Source organism: Coenobita brevimanus, chromosome 106 (genome assembly GCF_032717465.1).
Source record: "Coenobita brevimanus isolate Jiangsu-jjx chromosome 106, ASM3271746v2, whole genome shotgun sequence".
Taxonomy (NCBI): Eukaryota; Metazoa; Arthropoda; class Malacostraca; order Decapoda; family Coenobitidae; genus Coenobita; species Coenobita brevimanus.
In genome coordinates, this window is record NC_137059.1 from 14,558,278 (window position 1) to 14,581,524 (window position 23,247).

The 23,247-nt window shown below is 41.4% G+C and overlaps 1 protein-coding gene and 1 pseudogene across 1 annotated transcript in view; one reads left to right on the forward strand and one right to left on the reverse strand.

Annotated features, from left to right (window-relative positions):
• LOC145416409 (signal peptide peptidase-like 3) overlaps nucleotides 1-23,247 on the forward strand; it is a 295,615-nt gene that overhangs the window by 79,334 nt on the left and 193,034 nt on the right. Inside the window, exons 3-4 of the mRNA XM_080285356.1 lie at nucleotides 1,061-1,158; nucleotides 2,293-2,412. Coding sequence (XP_080141482.1) covers nucleotides 1,061-1,158; nucleotides 2,293-2,412 — 218 coding nt within the window. The remainder of the gene's footprint in view (nucleotides 1-1,060; nucleotides 1,159-2,292; nucleotides 2,413-23,247) is intronic.
• On the reverse strand, nucleotides 8,347-8,465 carry LOC145416586 (5S ribosomal RNA; annotated as a pseudogene).

Below are 23,247 nucleotides of genomic sequence, written 5' to 3' on the forward strand. Positions count from 1 at the left end.
TTCACTCTCCGTCTTCTCCACATGGCTAAACCACCTCACTGTATTTCTCCTAATGTTTCCTGTCACATCCATATCCAAACCACAGCGCTCTTTAACTTCCTTATTTGTCGGTCTGGCTCTCCATGTGACTCCACATGCTCCTCTCAAATAACTCATATCCACTGCTCTCACTTTTGACTTCTGTCCCTCCAACAAGGTCCAAGTTTCACTCCCATATGTTAGTGCTGGTATCACAATACTGTCATGTAGTAAATTTTTGACTTCCGTGCTCAGTTCCCTGTTTCTTATCACTGCTTTCCAGGAACCAGCAACCTTTCTTTCTTGCTGTACCCTTTCAAGCACTTCACCCTGTAAACTTCCATCCTTATCTCATCACACTACCCAGGTACTTATTTTTCATTTTTTCACTCCTCTGCCCGTACACAAACTACGCATGGCGTAATGCAAAGATAGAGAGAGAGAGATTTTTTTTTCATAAGATGATGCCCTCGATGTTTATCTTAAGATTTATAATAAACAATTTTTTTTTTTTTTTTTTCTCAGCATGGGGTGGGATGAAAAAAGGTAATTGAGCTCCCTGAGTGGCATCATGTGAGCAAGAGACTCCAACCACCTCTTGGATATGAACCTGCACTGGCTCAAGCCGATTGGAGCGCCTTAATTGCCAATGAAACCATCAGGCACCATAATTTGGTTAAATGGTTACCACCCAGCACAGTAAGTGGTTTCCTGGTGTACAGGAAACCATTTGCATGTTGCTCAGTGTAGAGTCACTCATAAGCAGAAGGAAGAGGAAAGAATAAGGGAGTGAAAGGCTGAAGAAGGAGTGTAAAGTCACCCGTAGACAGAAGGACGAGGAAAGAATGAAGTGAAGATTGACAAAGCAGGAAGGAGGGAAAAGAGGGTGGAGAGGAATGGGCAAACACCTGAGAGCAGCACTACATCAAGTGAGTGGATGGTGAGTGCCCCCACCTACCACATAACAATAATAATAATAACAGTAATAATAGTAATAATGACACTAATAATAACAGCAATAATATTAATAATAATTCCACAGGTCTCTCAATTTGGAGCAAGAGGCGAGAGAGAGAGAGTCTGAGAGAGAGAGAAATAAACTACTTGGGATATCTACTTCAGGATCTACTGGAGATAATAGTAAGTACTATAGATAGATAGGTAGATAGATTTATAGGTAAATATATAGAGGGATTGATTGATGATTGGCTGAATGGAAAGGCAGTTAGATAGATAGATTGCTATTGTTGATAAGTAGATTGGTAGGCTGATAAATAGATATAGATTGATACATACATGGATAGATAGATATACCCAGTAGATTGATATAGATAGCTAGATAGATACAGATTGATATAGGGGGATAAATAGATATACAGTAGATTTATATAAATATAGATAGACAAAGGATAATTAAGCATTGATATAAATGGATAGATAGATTGATAGATAGAGAGATAGATAGAGGTTTTATTAACATGCAGACAGATAGGTAAATAGATGGATAAATATTGATACATATACTTGTGAAGATATATAGCAGTATACAGATAGATACCACAGTAGAAATATTATTAGTTTTGTTTTGGGAGATAGAATGATAAATAACTAGGAACTGAAGCCTTCTGTGCAGATTAATATAGTTAAAATAATTGATAGATTGACAACCATATGTGCTCCAAATAGACAGACATAGATAGACCAGGCTTAATTATTTATCTCTGTTCACAGACCTACAAACCCCCAATATGATAAAAATTTTCTGTGTACTTCAGGGTTTGACTAGTGATCGATAAAAAGAGATAGACATCCATAGATGCCCCAGAGATAGACAGATAAATAGACAAATTATTCTTCTATCTGTTTGCTGATGTACAAACATTATACAGTATATGATTTAGGGCTTTCTCTGTAGGTTATTTGATTTGATAGATAGGTCATTAGATAGATACCAGTAGATACCCCAGGTAGGTAGGCAGATAGATTGGCTATTTATATATATATTCACAGACATACAAACTCAGCAACATGCATGTGCTTCGCCTACCTCTGGGGATGTCCATTGATAGATAAATAGATAGATAGACACCCATACATGCTCCAGATAGATAGATAGATGACCAGTTTTATGTATGTGTGTGCAGACGTAGAGACACCCAGTAAGATTAACCCCCTGTTTACTTGCTGATTGCATCTGTCAGTAGATAAGTAGATACATAGACACCCATACCTGCCTCAGATAGATAGACTAATTATTTATCTATCTGTTTGCAGATGTACAAACACTGGACACTATGCAGGCGCTGTGTCTACCTATAGGGGCGTCCGTCTCTCTCCTAATCATGTTTTTCTTCTTTGACTCAATGCAGATGCTCTTTGCTGTGTGTACAGCTAGTAAGTGTTTTTACTGGTTTTTCTGTCTGTCTGTCTTTGTACCCTCCATCACTCCTAGTTAAGCCCAGTTCATACTATGAGAATTTTAGGTTAGATTTTTGTAGGAAAGTGCTTTCGAAGGAGATCACCTAAAAGCATACAAGGATCATAATGCAATCTGATAACTTTGTAGGCAGGCATAATTCAATCTTAACCGGGCAGGGCAAAGCAAGAAGGTCAAAAAAAATATCAGCATGTTTAAAAACTCCAGGCAGTATCCCGATTCCATATCCAGTTCATTGAGCATAGTGGAAGCATTGTGTGGGCCTAATGAAATCAGGTAGAGTGTAACGCATGCATAGTGAGAGCGTAGTGCATCCGGCTATTATTGGCAACTATAGTCGGTTTCACGGAGTCTGATGCACTGATTTTGCCAGCCGAGGACAGGTGGATTTGGTAATGTTGCTTGATGCACTCGGGCGGTGATTGGTCAATTTCTGTTGTGTTTGAACATGTACCAAATTGTATTCCACCAAGTCCCTCATTGATTTGTAAAATACCAGAAAATACAGGTACAAATTAAAGCAATGATATCTTTAGTGATGAATATTTGCCTTTTAAATTATTTGAGATAAACCTGAACGACAATGATAACAAAACTAAGTAAAGTCATGACTGGATGCCTACGGACAACAGTCAGCAACTGTGGCGGGAATTCAGATGTTCATAGTGAGGTGGTCCTGAGGTCCTTTGAAGGCTCGAATGTTTTTCCTACCACTGTTACACAGTGTCACAGTCTGCAATCTACACCATGCCCCTCAATACCTCATCAATTAATATACAACCTGACCCTAGACACGCTTATCTTATCTTCTAATAATTATGATTTGTGTGAGCACACACACACACACACACACACACACACACACACACACACACACACACACACACACACACACACACACACACACACACACACACACACACACACACACACACACACACACAGGTCGCCGACGGAGATGGAGCTCTCCTGGATTGTGGGGAAATAATCACTGAATCAGCGACGAAAAGAAGACCAGCCTATTTGTGATTATGTTAATGAGTGCGTGAGTGATGGTCCCGTCTGACAGTAGTTAGAATAACCGCGGTTTCAGTCATAAAAAGAACAAGATACAGTGAAAACAGAAAGTCTCCATACGGTTGGTTCATGGCGGAAAGGGACGGTGCATTGTTTACAATCGGCGAGAGAGAGTTTGAGGGCTTTTCTGAAGAGGATGTGGCAAATGGAAGTATTAAGTTGAACCAAACAAGAATAGTAGGTGTAGAGAAAACAGTGGAGAGGAATGTCCAGGAGATAAAAAAGGTATGGGCATTAATTAAAGAGTTACAGGAACGGACTATGGAGCAGGAAGATGAGATCAAAAGTCTGTGAAATAAACTGGAAAAAATTTGTACACGTAGTGACGAACAAGAAAGAGAAGTTACTGAATTAAAAGTGAGCAATGAATCAGCCTCAAATGAAATAAAACAGCTTAAGAGGGAGAATAAGAGGTTGGAAGAAGAAAGAGACAGGATGAAAAGCAAACTAGATTAGTATGAATCCAAATCAAGAATACAGGACGAACACATTAAAGAAATCAAGGAGCAACACAAGGGGTGGAAAAAAATTCAGGAAGAGGGAAATGTAAATTTGAAAGAGATTATAGAACAATAAAGCAAGGAAAAGGTGGAGAGGGAAGTGTTTAGGGTGCTGAGAATTAGAGAATCTTTAGTTAGGGATGTAGCAGATAAGAAAAAATGTATAATAATTTCAGGAGTTAAAGAAAACCTATGACAAAAAGATCAGAAAGAGAAAGAGAAGAACTGAGTAAAGTTAAAGAAATAATATCAGTAGTCGTGGAGGAAAACAACGAAGCTCAAGAAGAGATTGAAGAGGTGTTTAGGTTAGGAAAGTACGAGGAAGGAGGGGCAAGGCCATTGAGGGTAAAGTTTAAGTTTCAGGCAACAGTAAACGAAATTATCAGTAGAACATGGAAATTATCAGACAAGGAAGAGTTAAAAAATGTTTAGGTAAGGAGAGATGCAAATGAGGAAGAAAGAGCTAAAATAAAGGCGTTAGTAAAGGAAGCAAAGATAAAAAACAAACAGAGAACTGAGGAAGAGAAGACAGTGTTTTATTGGAGAGTCATGGATCAGAAATTAAGGAAGTGGTACCAGCGAAGACAAGGAGAAAAGAGGGTATAAAAAACATAAAAAATAATTGGAAGGTGGCATATACTAATGTTGATGGTTTAATATCGGCAAGGCTAGAAATCAACGATTTTTTGAGGGCACATGAACCCGATGTTATGTGCTTTGTAGGGACCAAATTAAGAGAAGATATTGATGTTCATATGGGAGATGGTAAATACAAACTGTGGAGAAGAGACAGAAAAGAAAAAACAGGAGGAGGAGTGATGATAGCAGTGAAGAACAACATAAATGTAGATACCGTGGAAATGGGAGAAGGCAGGGCTGAAGTGATAAATATGAAATTAGAAACTGGAGAGAATAACAAGAGAGATATGGCAGTAGTGTATGTTCCCTCTAAGACAAGAGCATGGAGTGATGATCAATACCAGGAAATGTTGTCAGACATGGCTAGTTATTTACAGAAAATGATTGAGAAAAGCAGCAATATAATTTTAATGGGTGACTTCAATTGTAAAGAGGTGAACTGGGAGGAATGGGACTCAGGAGGCAGCGAAGATTCGTGGGGCACTATATTATTAAATATAACAATGAACAATGTGATGAAGCAATGGGTCAAAGAAGAGACACGGTTCCGAGGGGAGGACACATAGCAAGACTAGACTTACTGTTTACCAAAGAACACGATGTAATAGAATCCTTGAAATATCTGTGTTCTGCTGGAAAAAGTGATCATGTGGTCATTGAGTTCCAGATGATAACAGGGAATGTGGAGCCAAGAGACTAGCTTTATAGGCAGGGAAGATACAATTTTGGGAAAGCAAACTTTACAGGATTGAAAAAAATGTTTGAAAATGCTGATTGGAGAAAATTCAGAGAAACAAGAGAGATACAGAGGAAGTGGGATATTTTTCTAGGCCTCTATAATTTGGAAGTGGAAAAATTTCTCCCAAGAGTAAGGGGGAAAGAAAACAGGAAAAAGGAGTGTTTTAATAGAAGGTGTATGATTGCAAAAAAAGAGAAAGACACGGCATGGAGCAATTGGAGAAAGAGAGGTACCAACAGAACAAAGGAAGAATATAAAAGAACTAGAAATGAATACACAAGAATACGTATAGAAGAAGAAAGGAATTTTGAAAAAGGTATAATTGATAAATGTAAGGATGAACCCAAACTGTTTTATAGATTTGTCAATCGCAAACTGAAACAAAAGGAAGGAATCACCCAACTGAAAGTAGAAAGAGAGGTCTATAAAGATGCAGTAATGCAAGCAGAAATAATAAATAAATGTTTCCAATCAGTTTTCACTAATGAAAAGGAGTTTGTGGAAGGGGAGGGTATGACTAGAAATGTAGTGATAAAAGATATAAAAGTGAAAGTACAGGAAGTGTATAAATTACTGGAGACTCAAGATGTAAGGCAAGCCCCAGGATCAGATGGAATCTCTAATTGGGTACTGAAGGAATGCAGAAAACATGTGGTGGATAAGATTCACAGTTTAATTGTGTGTTCTCTGGAAGAGGGGAAATTGTCTCAAGAATGGAGGAGGGCAAATGTGGTACCAATTTATAAGGGAGCAAACAGGGAAGAACCCCTGAATTATAGACCAGTGTCCCTAACCAGCATGGTCGCAAAATTGTGCGAAAGAATTCTGAAAGATATATGGATAAAATATCTAGAAGAGATGAATATTTTGGCTGATATCCAGTTTGGATTTAGAAGTGGAAAGTCATATGTTTCCAGCTTGTTGAGTTTTTACTCAAGAGCAATTGATTTGCTACAGGAGAGAGATGGTTGGGTGGATTGTGTGTACTGTATTTAGATTTGGAGAAGGCCTTTGACAAGGTACCTCATAAGAGACTAATGTGGAAACTAGAGCATATAGGAGGACTGAAGGGGAACCTCCTGGAATGGATGAGAGACTTTTTGAGAGACGGTCAAATGAGGACAGTAATAAAGGATAGGATGTCTGGATGGAGGGAAGTAACAAGTGGAGTCCCACAGGGCTCAGTGTTGGCGCCAGTAATGTTCCTCATTTACATAAATGATATGGTAGATGGAGTGAACTGTTATGCAAGTCTGTTTGCAGATGATGCAAAGATCTTGAGGAAGGTAGAGGTTGAGGAGGATTGTAAAATGCTGCAGGAGGATCTGGATAGGATACACGAATGGAGCTGGACATGGGAAATGAAATTCAATGCAAAGAAATGTAAAATATTGGAAATGGGTAAAAGTACAAAGAGGCCATCATTGAATTATTTGATGGGTGACGAACTAATCACAAAAGCGAGAGAAGAGAAAGATTTGGATGTGCTGGTCCAGGACAGTTTGTCACCTGAAAAACACATTAACAAGACAGTTAGAGAGACGTATAAACTCCTGACTAATATAAGAGTAGCTTTTCATTATATGGATGAGGATAGTGGCCATGATTCGTCCCAGGTTAGAATATGCAGCAGTAGTGTGGTCCCCACACAAAAAGAAAGATATAAACAAGATTGAGAGAATACAAAGAACAGCAACCAAGATGGTCCCCAATCCGTCAGATCTGTCGTACAGAGAGAGGCTGGAAATGCTGGATTTGCCTTCCTTAGAAGAAAGAAGAAAGAGGCGACATGATTGCAGTGTTCACGACCATGATGGGAGTAGATGAAATTGACAAAGAAGATCTGTTTTTATGGGATAAGAGAGTCACAAGAGGACACGGGATGAAACTGAAGAAGCCAAGCTGCTTGAAGGTTATCAAGAAATATAGTTTTCCTTATAGATTTATAGACCTGTGGAATAGCCTGGACAAAAAGATCGTCCAGTCTAAAAACGTAAATGAGTTTAAAGCAAAATTTGACTTACCGAGAAACAGAGACTGGACCCCACGAGCGTAGCTCATTTCCTTTATATCACAATTAGGTAAATCCAATTAGGTAAACACACACACACACACACACACACACACACACACACACACACGATGCGCCGAGCAGAGTGGACGCACTTCACCACCACTCCTTACCTGGCGAAACCTGGCCAGTGACTGTATCTAAATTAGTATCTTTATATGAGTCAATCTCTGTACTAGGTTAGACTAAATGGTGTCCTAATATAAAAAGAAGTTTTAAGTAAGACTGTTGTTCAAATAGTAAAGAAAACAAAGTAGCACAAGAATGCGCAAAATCAGCTGATCAGCTGTTATGTCTGTGACTTTGTGCCAAGGAATGTAAGTAAAGTAATCCCTCCACTATCCGATGTAATAGAGCCAAAGGCATGTCCGGAAAGTAGCCCCGTCCGGATAGTGGGCCCCAGCCTCCTGGACCTGTACATACGGACCCTAACTCAGAAAAACACCTATACAGCTCCCTCTGGACATGCATAGCACCTATTTAAGACCCAAATCACACCAAAAAGGGACAAAAATGACTGAAATAAATGCAAAAGAACCATAAAATGAGGTTTTAGAGGTGAGTTTATACAATATTAAACATTTTGGGTACTTACAACAAGTCCCTGCCTCCTGGACTGGTAGTTATGGACCCTAACCTAGCCTAACTCAGAAAAACACCTCCCTACTGCACATGCATAGCACCTAAGACCCTATTCACACCAATAAGGGACATAAAGGAGTGAAATGAGGTGTTAGAGGTAAGTTTCATTCATTCATTCATTGCCAGACACCATGTATCCCAAACGGGATGGTCAAGGGCTTAGAGTTAATTGTTTTACAGGGAGGGGCACTAATCCTCCACCAACCCCACTTGGCACGTAGAGATGCCAACAGCATCTGGTGTTCCCAGGCGGCCACCCATCCAAGTACTGACCAGACCCAACGTTGCTTAACTTCGCTGATCGGATGGGAGCGGTGTACTCAACGTGGTATACAGTATGGAAAATACAGTACAATATGAAACATTCTGGGTACTTACAATAAGTCCCTGGCCATCTCGATGAATAACCCGCCTCCTCTCAGACTCTGACAGTAAGAAGGAGTTCCTGAAGCACTTGCGGTACAATGTACAAGAAGTCTTGCACTGAACTTAGTCATTTGCACTCAGAATTCCGTTCTCTTAACACTGCGCACTCTTGTGTTACTTGCGCTCCATTGTACCTTAATGAAATAAGTTTTGCACTCTGCGCTTAAAGTCTTTCCACTCATAAATCCATTTTCTAAACATAACACACTCTAGTTACGTTACATTGAAAGTCTTTGTCGTTTCACTCAGATTTCTAATTTCTTAACACAGTGCACTGTTTTTTTTTCACTGCACAACACTGTAAATTCCCGTGTGGTCTAGTGGAGAAGTTCTAGGTGTTTAATCACTGTCAGAGTCTGAAAGTAGTTGTTGCAGGTGACCTAGGGGTGTGTTGCTGGGTCGTGGTGATGGAGTACCCACTGCAGACGACTCAGAAGAGAGGCGCAAACTCACGTTGAGTGGTGACTCCACCGTGCCTGATGTGCTGGGCTGTGGCTCAGAGCATGAGGGTCTGTCTTGGGGAGGCAATGGAGTGGAGCCAGGGCTGGGCACAGCAGGGGTCATGGGCCTGAAAAAGCTGTCAGTGGTTGATTGATGCAAGGAACGACAATTTTGATGATTAATGATACACTGCCTGAAAGTGCGCACTTCCTCCGAAAGTCCCAAGGGCCCCATCTCCCTGTCGCAGTCCGGGTGCTCCAGGTAGTCCAGAACGAACTCTAGGTGTTCCCGGAGTGCCCTCAGCTTGGGGATGGCTGAAGTAGTGTCACACTGAGAGGAATCCGCATCATCGTCGCCGTCCTCGTCATAATCTTCAAGCTGGGTACTGACACCTGCAACTGAAGATGCGATCTCATCTCAGACATGGTCTGATATCCAGGATCACCCTCGTCGTCATCCAACCGCTCATGCACTTCGTCCACATCAACATCGTCCCCATGTGCATGTTGACTTGCATGAAAGTCATCCACATCAAAAGCTAGGAAATTGTGCTCCACATCCGTTCCGAGCAGCAGACGAGACCAACCATTTTCTAGAGTCTTGACAGGGACTTCCTTGCATGCATTGGCCCAGTTGCAGATTGCAGACTTGATGTTGTAGCGGCGAAGGTTTTCCAAAGTCCGCTGGCCTTGCGTGTCCCGTCCCCCCTTGCGCTCGTCCTCGTCCTCGAGAACAACCATCACCTCATCCAGGAACTTCCTTTGGTACAGCTACTTCGTTGCTGCGATCACTCCTTGGTCCATTGGTTGGATGAGGGCAGTAGTATTAGGTGGCAGAAACATGCACCTAATGCGCCCATTATCAGCCACCAAGTCCATGTCGCACTGGTGAGCAGGTGCATTGTCGAGGAGAAGGAGGGCCTTTACCTGGTCGCGTGGGATTCCCAGTTTCTCCATCTGGTAATGGATGACCTCCTTGACGAATTGGTGGTGGAACCAGTCTTTGAAGATCTGGGCAGTGAACCATGCCTTCAAAGAATGGTACCAAACGACAGGAAGGACATCCATTACCCCACGAAGACACCGAGGCTGCTTTGCACAGCCAACAATAACGGGCTTAAGCCAGTGCATGCTGTTAGCATTGGCACAACACAAAGCAGATATCCGTTGTTTGGAGGCATTGCAGCCAGGTACACGCTTCTCCTTCTCCTCCGCTAGAGGGTTTGTAGGCAAAGAACGATAGAATAAGCCAGTTTCGTCAGCGTTGTAGACTTGACTGAGAGTGAGGCCCTCCCTGTCGATCAAGCACTTCACCTTGTGCCAAAACTCCTCTACTCCATCCTCGGTGGCGTCCAAAGCTTCGCCATGAGACTTACGGTTGGTAAGGCCATGTCGTAATTTGAATGCGAAGAGCCAACCCTCAGATTCCTTGAAATCTAGGGTGTCGTGAAGCCTTGCGAACTTCTCAGCAGCAGCCTTCAGCTACGTGCCATGCACCAGCACACCAGCAGCACATTGCTGTCGATACCAAATCAATGTGGAGCGGTGGACTTCAGCAAACTTGGGAGTAAACATCACCTTCCTCTCCACATTGCGTTTGCTTTTCGACGAGAAGTCAGCCTTGTACTGCATGAGTTAGTCTTGGGATCTCTTGATATCAAACAAAGTAGATCGGGCCAGGTTGAATTCACTAAGGATGCATGAGGTTGACCATCCCACATCCACCTTGTCCAATATCTCCCTCTTCTCCAGAGTCAAAACCACTCTTTTCCTCTTCTCAGGCGGCGGGGCCATCATCACACACACGGAGAAGAGGCACGAGAGCAGCAGGAGAGCCTGCAGCAGGTAAGGCACCACCACAAAAGCGAGCACGTGGATGGCCATGACGACGAGCATGCACACACAGCGAGAGACGGGCGGTAAGTGGGGAGGATGCAGGGGCGCTCTAGCAGACGTCGGCAGAACGACGCACCAAAACACTGCTCGCCCATGCCGCATGCGCCAAGTTCAAATTATGGGCGGGAAAAAGTCGGATTTTTTTCTAATTTTTTGCGGTTTTTGGCCCATTTTGGGAATATACGATCCCAGGACGAAAATGTCCGGTAAGTGGGGATGTCTGGAAAGTGGGCGTCCGGATATTATGGGGATTACTGTAGTATCTGTGCTCTTGATGGTCACCTACTTCAGTAAAGCAAATTTGGAAAAGAAAAGGGATAAAGGTAGAATGCAGGATGATGATTTCTACCAAGAACTGGTTGAGATGGAGAATTACAATAAACTGGTAGAACGAGTATACAGATTAGAGATGGCTTTTCAGAATGAAATGGATGAAATTAGGAAACAGTTGCACTTGCAGAAGGAGGAAATAGAAAAATTAGGAAAGGAAGTCAACAAGAAAGACACAACAATAGATGAGCTGACAGTAAAGGTGGGTTCACTTAGGAGGAAAATTAGTGAAATGGCAAGTTCAGTAGTCAAGCATGAGAGTATTATGGAAGAATTAAAAAATGATAGCGACAATTAGACAAGTAAGCAATCAGGTAGATCAGAGCAGTGATATTGAGGAGAAGATAACACAGGTGAATGAAGTGGTGCAAAGCCTCAGAAATTATGTGGAAACCACTTATGCTGAAATGGTGAAAGTAAAGAAAGACTTAGAAACAAGGGTGGAAGAAAAAAGCATTAACCCTCTTGTGCATGATAAGTTTCAGTAAGTTTTCTGGCACACGATTTTTTCTGCGAGGCCACCCGGCTCAGCTGCCCGCGAGTGACAAATAACACGTATTCTTTCCTTATTATCGCCACCCAAACATCAATATACTGCCATGAAACCTATGTCTTCTTATTCGTTGATGTTTGTTCTAGCTGATAAGCACCACAAAAAAAAGGAAAACACGATTAAAACAACATTGGGCATCCGTGAATAAACATTTCGCTATGTCATGTTCACTTCCCAACATCACCATTCGAATGTTTTCCATCATACAGGAAAATGTTATTAGAAGTTTTGATAGAGAATTTCATCAGCTTTCTAAAGAGATAAATCCGGTTGTGATACGATTTGTAGTTTTCAATAAAATAGCCAAAAACTGAAAGCCATTTTTGAAAAAAATTCAAGGAGCTCTAATTCTGAACTTTTGTTGCACATTACATTTTTATTTTATAATATTATGCAGAATTTCACCAGCTTTCTAATGAGTTAAAAATGGTTTTGATATGCCTCATAGTTTTCGAGTACATCGACAAAAACGACTGGGAACTCGCGTCTGTACGGCACTTTCGTGATGTGCACATAGCATACGCAATATTCCCGCCTACGTAACAACGAATTCTTATAGATATTACATTGTTATGTCTTGTACATACGTAGAATTTACTGCTCTTTATCATGGTTCTTACAGGAAATCGATACGTCCAATAGTTTTCAAGTAATTGGCCGACAAAGTGAGATTATTCCTCCGAGCGCTTTCGACTTTACCGCTAGCGAGGAAAAAAACAAAGTCTGTTCCCCCAACTTTTCCAACAGAAAATGCTCCCAATGGCTTATATTCTGCAAATGAACATACGTAGAATTTACTGCTCTTTATCATGCTTTGTACAGGAAATCAATACGTCCAATAGTTTTCGAGTAATTGGCTGACAAAGTGAGATTATTCCTCCGAGCGCTTTTGACTTTTACCGGAAGCGAGGGAAAAAACGAAGTCTGTTCCCCGGCTGTGAAAAATATTTAGTGTTCTGGTAGACAAATCGGGGCCCTCACTCTGGGCACCAAAATGTGAAAAATATTTACAGTATTTCCTAATAAACAACTCGTAGGTCGTTACTCTTCCCTAAGGTTGTCCTTAAGTAAGTTCAAACAAGTCTCATAGGGTTAGGTGAATCGTAACTACCTTAACTCACCTACACCAATTATTTTTCTTCTATTTCTTAGCTAATCCCCCCTTGAATTGGCCAATTCATAAAGGTTACTTAGCTAGTGAAGAGGGAGTGCTTGATAACCGATGACGATGGGGCTGCTTAGCTGAAGTTGCTTGAGCAATCGTGCGTCCTTTAGGTGCTTATGTACAACCGTGCTAGCTTGACTATGACTAGGAACAAAGTGTGTGAATGCGACAGGCCCCAGTTCCTCATAGCATTGTGGGTTGCCAACTATTGATTAATTACAGTACTAAATACAGTTAGATTACATCATGATATGTACAGGGCGAATCTAACAAATTAATCTTAGTTTTAATTAAACTAAAGTTAAACCAAATATTCTCTTTAACTGTGTAAATATCTTAATTCCATATCTGCTTTTACACGAAGATCTTTCCATCCTCGCCACGTCATCTAACGCGCAGACGCAGTTTAGGTCAGTGGAAAATTCCATATAATTATATGTATTTACAATATATATATAGTTGTCCACGAGGGTTAAACTCAGTAGCATTTTATTGATCAATAACAAGAATTATTAAAGAGAATGTACTTTCTGGGTTATAAAAACCGCTTGAACTATTAACAACGGTCTCTAGTTTTTCTCTGCTTTTAACCAAGGGCAACTATGATAAAAGTAGAGAGTGCAACTGCTCTGGGGAAAAATATTTCCCACAGTTTTGGGGCCGGCGGAAAATGATACTCTGTATCATGTATTATGACCCTTAGCCAAGAGTTCCCTCCATAAATCTTGAGAACCCTGTGCTGCGGCCCTTCTAGGTCGCGCCTCTTAACCTGTTTGATCTTCACCATCCCTTGGATCTGGAGTGGCTGCTAACTCAAGGGGTACCAGTTTATCAATAGTTTTTATACTGGTATGTCCCCTACATTTTATTTTTACGAGTCTCAGCACCCCCTCAGAATCTGGGTGCGTGGAGATCACATTAGCTAATGGCCACTGGGATCTTGGCTGTTCGGTCTTCACTAAGACCACATCTCCTATGTTAATAACTGATATGTTGCTAGCAGTCTGTGTCACGAATCAAATTCGCGACATCTCCCTTTTGTGAGAAGCCACGAACTATTAGTGGAAAACTCACTGTGTATCGCTCAGCTAACCGTTTCTCCCTCCATTTCGGGGTATACTTTTCAAAACATTCGTCACTGTTTTCAAAAGTGACCGATGAATGCACTTCACTAAGTGCTGTACTGAGCGATACTATTGTTCTTTATTGTTTGCCCCTGCTTGCCTCTGACCGTTAGAAAATGCGGCCTACTGCTCCCTTTTGTTCCCACGACTTACTCAGTCTAGTTGTTGCTGTGACGGAGAGAGGTCCTGTGCTCCAGAAGTGTGAGAGGTCAGCTAGCACCCAAGCTCCACAGAGTACAGTTAATCCAAACTCCCACTCCCCGGGTGATACATAGCATTCATCGACCGGTATTTCCTTTTTGTATAATCCTAGTTTTAAGAGTTTAGTTAAGGTGTTTTTTTCCTAGGCGTAAGTATTTAGCTTTTGTGTGAGTGAGTGAGTGCAGTCTCATTGATTTGGTTTGAATTGTAACGTTAAATTTATTTTTGTAATCAATAAATTTAACAGTTCTTTTTCTTGAGCTTAATGTAAAGTAAAATCTTGTTTCATTTCTCCGAATTAAGCTTATTTTCCATATAGCTCCTAGCTTGCATAAACGTTTTACTATTCATAACTGGTACTTAGACCAGTCTTGTTGTATTAACTTAAAATCCGTTGTGCCACCTAGGGGTTAAGCACCAGCAAGAACCTGATGTTAGTATTAGTTATTTATTGTCAGGGGTGAAGTAACTTTCTCCAGAGGCTAACAGTACAGTAACAGCAATTGAGTAATTAGTCTCTGCTGTGTACTGTTGAGAAGGTTTATAAATTCTTGTTCTCAGAGAATCGTGCAAAGAAGCAGCGTAAAGTAATCATTGCTTGATGTAGCAAGACAATCATTGTCCTTGCTCTTCAATATTATTGAATATTATTATCAATTAAATAATATTTAAGCATTTATTTTAAAAACACCGTGATATTATAAAAACCCCGTGACAGTCTGAGCACCATAAAACCTCTCGCGTAGGCTCAAAAGATACTCCTCGGCCCAATGTCTGTTCCAAGTATCCAACACCCCTTTCATACGTTGATATCCTTCCCGCAGAAGTTGTTATAAATCATTATTTTCTATGTTAGGATCATCAACTTCTTCCTGGATATTCACACAAGGCATCGGATGGAGCTTCCTGCCATATAATATAAGAGCCGGTGTTAAGGCCTCTAGCGAAACGCTAGTGTGATCTTGATAAGTCAGGGGTCTATTATTAATCCTGGTTTCAATTTCAGTTATTACTGTTCTTAAATCTTCTCACGTGATCTTAGTTCTATGTAATGTATTCCTCAGGCAGTTCTTGACAATACCAATCATTCTTTCGGTAAATCCATTTTGCCATGGAGCTCTTGGAGCTGTGAACTGCCAAATATAATTTCGGATTCCCAGCGCCGACTTAACCTTTGGGTTGATCATTATGTTCAACAGTAAAGGTGCTGCTCCAACGAAATTAGTTCCGTTGTTGCTTATGAACTTGCCAGAACAAGACCTTCTAGCGACAAATCTGCGAAAGTCATTGAGGAATGTCTCTGATCTTAGGTCTTCCGCTAATTCTAGATGGACTGCCCTTGTGTAGGCACAAGTAAATAAACAAATGTAAATCTTATGGGGAGTTTCCTCACCCGTAACAGTTATAGCCCCTGTGTAGTCCACTCCTGTTATGTGGAAGGGCCGACTTATGTTCACCCTATCCTTCGGTAGGGCTGGTGGTCCTGGGTAGTTATAAGATCGCTGCTCATACCTCCTACAAATGATGCAGTTTTTGAGATATTTTTTAATAACCTGTCTACCCTTAGGAATCCAGTACCTTTCCCGAATTTGGGCTAAGGTCTGCGGTACACCTCCATGGAGAGTGGAATCATGGGCTTCTTTTATAATAAGTTGTACAAATCATCCGCTCTTGGGTAATAAAATGGGATGTTTGGTTTGGATGGGCAAGTCAGCTTTTACCAATCGGCCTCGACATCTTATCAGACCTTTTCCATCTAAGAACAAGCCTAAATTCTTCATCAGCTTATTCCCTTTCCCAGTGTCTTGGCCTAAAAGTTTATATATTTCCCCGTAAGAATGTCTTTGTACTCTTTTCAGCCAGTATTCTAGGGGATCTAATTTCTGAAACCCCACTTTCTTATTCAAAAATTCAACAACCAATTTAGTAGTATTTAGAACTTGTCTTATTGATGAGAATTGGCTGATGTCAGTTACTTCCGGCTCAGGTACTACTGGATCCAAGTTCACTACACTAACCTCAGCAATACTGTACTGTTTCTGCTCAGGTCAATCCTTAGTGAGTAACCATTTAGGACCTTTAAACCACAAATTATCTTTGATCAGTCTCTTTACGGTCGAACCTCTCGAGAGGAGATCAGCTGGATTTTGTTTGGAGGATACATGCATGAAATTAAATTTGTAAGAGCTCTTTAACCCCTAAAAAGCGGAGCATTGCTTTTGCGACGATCTCCAAAAAGGACATAACGGCGGATCGTCACATTTGCGATTTGAGTTAATTTTGAATAAACGCTGGCAAGGATGTTCCAGCTGGTATTGTCTATCAGTACCGCCACCCTTTAGCTACAATTAGCATACTTGACCTTTGTACTACTGACCTCCGTTGTTGCCAATTATCGCGTTTTTCCCCCCCTCCCCCCCCCACCACGGCCCGGCCAGCCTGGCTGTGATATATGGCAGCGCGCTGACTGCTCAGAACTGTAAATCTGTGCTCTCCTCTCACAAGCAGTTTATGCTAATAGGAAACACTTGTTTCCCCAGTTGTCACACTATTTTTTTTTCGTGCGGTTTTCCCCTGTTTAGCGTCAGTTTACCGCAGGCTTTCAAAGTGACATTATGGCGAGTTCTAGCTCTTCCGAGTCAGTGCGAGCAGCTGACAGGAACGAGAATAAAGTGATGGGCGTAAGGTAGAATAAAAGCACGCCGCAGTGGTCTTTTGGGAAGTAATATGATTGAAAATAATGTAGTATATGTGTTTTTAGCTGTGAAAATGGAAATGTTTGTTGAGTGACGGGAAAGCCGCTGCCGTGGTGCATGTCGGCCGTACGCTTCATTGATTTTAGCCTTATTTTCAGTGCTTATTGTACAAATACGGATTCCAAACTACCTGTACGTTGTAGTATAAAGTTTGCTGTGACAGAATGAGGCTGTAGTAGAGGGGAAACCGGGTTGCTAGAGGTATGAAAGTGAAGATTTTGTTACCCAGCTTTGCAAGTCTCCACAAGACCTTGGGTAGTCCACGAAGGCTCAACACCTGTCTCTGGAGAAAGCTGAATGTAAGTACTATCTGCCATACCAAGTATAATGTTCTAGGTTTAATCTCTGATTTTTGTCTAATATTTTCCTGGTAGAGTTGAGCAGAGGGTGTTGCAATGGTTTGGGCATATGGAGAGAATGGATAATGAGCGATTGGTGAAAAAGATAACTAGATCTGATGTGAGAGGTGTAAGGCTGAGAGGAAGACCACGAATAGGATGGATGGACAGTGTGAAGAGAGCGCTGGATGCGAGAGGGATGTCTGTTGAGCAAGGAAGAGTGGCTGTGCGTGACAGAAATAAATGGAGAGAAATTGTGAATGAATAAGTGATGACGCAGCCCTGAGGGGATATTCTCCCGCATTTGGTCTGATCAGCTAGTCAGGTCAGGTGCGGGTAAGGGGATGGGTCTGTTATGATGTGGCAGGGGTAAACCAGTTCTGCTGTCGGGCCCTGCTGCAGATGTCACTGATTGCATTGCCCAGTTGACCCTTGTGCGGTGTGGTGCGGTGAGGATCTGTCCGTTCTCCCCTTTGGGGCTAAGATGCGAATGAATGTGTTTGAATGGATGAGTAAATGGAGAGTGAGTCGTCCTGTCTCGGCTACCTCCCTTTCCTTGGGGGAAGCAGCCTAGGTATATAGATAGATAGATAGATTTTCCTGCAGGTACTCAGACCGCGATCCAAACCCACCACCCGGGGGGGGTCGGCTGTCCATGGCCGCGTTTTAGGGGTTAATAGTCTTCACTCTGTTACGGACAAAAGGAATTTTATGTCTTCCTTCCCTATCCAGGAAAGACAAATCTCACTGTCAGTCCTCAAACTGAGTATCAAGAGTAATGGTTATATACCTGGCCAATTTAGTTCCTACTTCTATGGAAGCCAATTCCATTTGAGGTAGGGTTCTTCCTTTAATTGGCACAACTCTGACTTTGAACATAATAATCTTACTATCCTCTCCTGTTACGCAGTAAGCTACTGCTCCTTAGGCCCTTTCAGAAGCATCACAAAATATGTGTAAGTGCGACTTCTCATTCCTGTTTATTTCCCTGGGAATGCATATGCTTGATGTGGTTTCAAACTCCTTTCTAATCTGTTCCCATTGTTCCACATATGTCTCACCTAATTCAGTGTCCCAGTCTGACTTTTCTCGCCAAGCCTCCTGTACTAAACATTTGCCCCTAATAACTATAGGAAAAGTTTCTAGAGAAGGGAAAGAAGTTGTATGCGGCTTTCATGGATTTGGAGAAAGCATATGACAGGGTGGATAGACAAGGATTGTGGAAAGTGTTAAGAATATATGGAGTAGATGGGAAGTTGTTGAATGCTGTGAAGAGTATGAACGATGGTGCGAAGGCTGCAGTGCGTGTGGATGGTGAACTAAGTGAATTTTTCTCTTTGAAAGTTGGGTTGAAACAGGGATGTGTCATGTCTCCATGGTTGTTCAATCTGTACATGGATGGGGTAATAAAAGAGGTACAAGGTAGGGTAGTGGATGTTGGAGTGGCCCTGGTGAGAGAGGATAGTGTTTGGAAACTCCCTGTACTGTTGTTTGCAGATGATACTGTGTTGTTGAGTGAAGACGAAGGGGAGCTGCAACGCTTGGTGGATGAGTTTGGGAGAGTGTGTAAGAAACGGAATCTAAAGGTGAATGTAGGGAAGAGTAAAGTGATGGTCTTTGAGAGAGGTGAAGTCAGTGAATGTACAGCGAGGTTGGATAGTGAGGAATTGGAAAATGTGAGTACGTTTAAATACTTGGGTAGTGTGATGAGTAAGGATGGAGGTTTGTAGGGCGAAGTGCTTGAAAGGGTACAGCAGGGAAGAAAGGTTGATGGTTCTTTGAAAGCAGTGGTAAGAAACAAGAAAGTGAGCATGGAAGTGAAAAAGTTACTACATGACAGTATTGTGATACCAGCTCTAACGTATGGAAGTGAAGCTTGGATGTTGTTGGAAGGACACAAGTCAAGAGTGAGAGCAGTGGAAATGAGTTATTTAAGAGGAGCCTGTGGAGTCACATGGAGAGACAGGCTGACGAATGAGGATATAAAGGAGCGTTGTGGTGTGGATGTGGATGAGATAGGAAGCGTTATGAGGAACACACTGAGGTGGGTTGGCCATGTGGAGAGGATGGAGGGTGAAAGACTGATGAAGAGAGTGTATGTGAGTGAGGTGGAGGGGGGAAGAGGGAGGGGGAGGCCAAGGATGAGATGGAGGGATGGGGTGGAGAGGTATATGAGAGAGGGGGGTGTGAGTTGGGAGCAGGGCAGTGAAATGGCGGGGGACAGGGCGACTTGGAGGCGATTTGTTTGTGGCCACCCCAAACGGGATTGAGGCGTCTGGCAATAGATAGATAGATAGAACTATAGGACTGACCAATCCTAATGGGTCAAATAGTTTGGAAACCTGACTTAACAAGGACCTCTTGGTGAGAGTGACATCAGAGAACTTAATTGGTTTCAAACTTATTACATCAGCTGTTGTATCCTAGTTAAGACCTAACAGATTTTGAATTTTGGGAATGTCAGAATCTGGATAGTCCTCTCGTATTTTATTCCTCAAAAGCGATGAATTTGTATTCCAGCTCTGTAACGGCAAATTTGCATTCCCACATTCGGAATTGGTTACGTCATAAGCCTTCAATGCTTCCGACTCTGTATCAGCAACACCTTGCAAATTATCCATGTAAAAAGCTTGCCCTATTTCTGGGCATTTGGTATTTTCAAAATGATGCTTTAAAGTGTTGCAAAGTAGGAAAGGACTAGCACAAGAGCCAAAGAGCACCGATCGGAAACAGTAAGTTTTCAATGGACTATCCTCATTTTGAGGATCATGAGGCCAGAGGAATTTTGTAAATTTCCTATCCTCCTCTCTCAGTCCTATTCTGAGAAAAGCCTTACTAATGTCTGCTGTGTAAGCATAAGGTTTCTCTCTAAATCTTAGTAACACATTCCCTAACTTCTCTGTTAGTGTAGGTCCAGAGTATAGGCAATCGTTCAAGCTAGCTGATCCCTTGGACACTTTACTACTACAACTGAATACTATCCTTATGGGAGTAGTTACTGAATCCTTGCTTACAGCATGATGTGGTAAGTAGTGTCCTTCTTTGTGGTTAACAGGGAATTCTACCTCTTCTATAAATTTATTTCTCAATTGATCTATTTATCTATCTATAGCCCGACGCCCTAATCCCGCAAAGGGTGGCCGCAGACAAAACGCCTCCAAGTCACTCTGTCACCCACCATTTGACTCCCCTCCCCCCAACTCACCCCCCCCTCCCTCATATACCTCTCAACTCAATTGATCCTTTATAATATTATCATATATAATCAGATGATCTGGTTTATCTCTCAACTTTTTTAGAAGAGAATTTAACTGAGCATTAGCTGCTTGGTAATTTGTTGGTAACACTGAATGGTTTAGTTTCCTTGGTAATCCTACCCAATACTGTCCATCCTCAAATTCCACAGACTGATTATACAAGTCCAATGTTATTTTATCTTCAGGGGTTGGTTCCTCAGAGTGTATTCCTACACTGTCTAGGTCCCACAGTTTGTGTACAGGTTCAATATTTTCATCGCAAGTCAATTATCTGAGTAGGTTCTAATTCTGCACCTATTCTAGCTACCATCAATGACTGTGTGGGGGTAACAAAGACTGAGTCTACTAGTTTGGCCTCTCCTTTAACTTGTTTTGGAAAAGGCAACTGACCCATAATAAGGTTACCTCCTGAACTCTTGAACAACTGTACCTTATTCTTCTTGAAAGTCCTATGTAGGAATCTTCCACAATAATCAGAACCAATTATCATTTTTATGGGACCCACAGTATCTGATTCCACATTCCGTTTAGCCAACTTTATCTCTGAACCTTGTAGATGATCAGAGGTTTCCTTCAGTCCCTTTATGTATATACTTGTCTCCATATTATCAAGCACAGCTGCTGTTATACGGCATTTATATCTGCCTAATTGTATTACAGGTCTAACTAAATCAAAAGACTGAGCTTTCTTAGTTGTTAAGAATCCTGTAATGGCTAGATTTACCTTGCCAATAATTGGTAACTTTAATTTCTTCACAATGTCTGCAGAAATGAAGGTTTCCTGAGCACCCGTATCAAACAGGGTATATACTAATAGGTTTCTATTCTCAAACAATACCTTCACATTGGCTATGGGAACTGCAGCTGGCGTAGCTAATGGAGCATTCCCTTTTGCAATTGTCATATTGACGCTTGCAGGTTTAGGAAACTCAGTTTTCATCCTAGGGCATAAAGCACTATGATGATGATCTTTTTTGCATTTAAAACAAAAATTTAATTTAGTCTTACAGTCCGCAGCAGTATGTTCAGAGTTCATACAGATTATACAACACCCCAGTTCCTGAAGCTTTCCTACTCTAGAAGCATAATCAGGATACCATTGACAAGATGCACTGGAATGTTGCTCACCACAAAATACACAAACTTTCCTGTCTTTTACCATGGAAGGTTTTACTTCCTTAATATCCTCAGCATGTCTATTCCTTGGCTTTAATACTTTATCCTCAGCCTTTAAGGAGCTAAGGAAAGTACCTATCTCTTCTTTAGGCACATACTTAGTCTTCTCTGACTTAGCTTTCCCAACCAATTGGTTAGTGGGTTTTTTCTTTATTTCAGTCTTCTGTTTGACCTCTATAGGTTTTACTGTTCCTTGCAAATGTTTACAGAGTTGCATCAAGCCTTCCTCAATCTCTTCACAGGAGAAATTATCCTTTTGATACCTACCATACAAAGCATCCTTGGTTTTCGGTGGAAGCTTTAAGGACACAATTCTTGAAAGCACCCAATCTGATGTCTTAATATCTTTGTAAGTACCTAAGGCCTTTAAATTACAACCTAGTGCAATCCTAAAGTTTTGCAAGGAATCAAAATCGTGTCTAGGCATGGGTAATTCTACTAGAGCCTTCAGTAACTGAGTAATAACTTGCTCCCTGTCTTCGTAGTTTTGTCTAAGGATGGTCAAGGCCACCTCATAATTATTTTCTTCTACTGGTAATTCCTTTATCAGGTGATATGGTGTTCCTTTGACATGTCCTAACAGATATGTAAGTTTGCTGACTTTAGGGAGATCTGTTCTATCGTGTACCAAATATCTGAACTGGTCCTAGAAGGATATCCAGTTCTGCTCCTCATCAAACTCCGGAAGCATTATTTGTGGTAACACAGCTCTACTCTGCTGTGCCACAACTTGTGTTTCCGTGGCAGTGTCAGCTAATTTTGACTCTAGTGTCTTTACTACAGTTAAGTATTCTTCTAATTTGCCTTCAAACTTTGTAGTTTCTGACTCTAAGAGTTCCTTATCCTCGGCCTTTACTATAGCTGCTTTTAAAGTTATGTAACTCTCTTCATACTTATTCCATTGATCTTTCAGGATATTTAGGAGACTATTTATTTTCTCCTTGGACAGAGGTATTTCGTCCAACAACTGTTTACAATCATTTATGGCTCTAGTTACCCATACTGCCTTACTACTAGAAGATCTTTGCAACAAGACTGGCCTAAGTACCAGTTATGAATACCAAAGCATTTATGCAAGCTAGGAGCTATAAGGGAAATAAGCTTAGTATGGAGAAATGAAACACGAGTTTACATTACATTAAGCTCGAGAAAAAGAACTGTTAAATTTATTGATTACAAAGGAATAAGTTTACATTACATTTCAAAATGAATTCAAACTAAGGAGATCGCACTCGCTCACTCACTCAAAAGCTAGACTCTTAAACCTAGGAAAACAACATGCGGCGCACCCGGCCGGCATGTGAGGGAACAGCACCTTAGCTAAGCTCTTAAGTCTAGGAAAACGAAAAGAAAATACTGGTCAAAGAGTGGACTAAGCAGATGACTGGGCGTCGTTACTGGAAGGACACTGCACTCGCTTAAGTCTCTCGCCGATCACACTGCTGTAGGTGGGAATACGGTG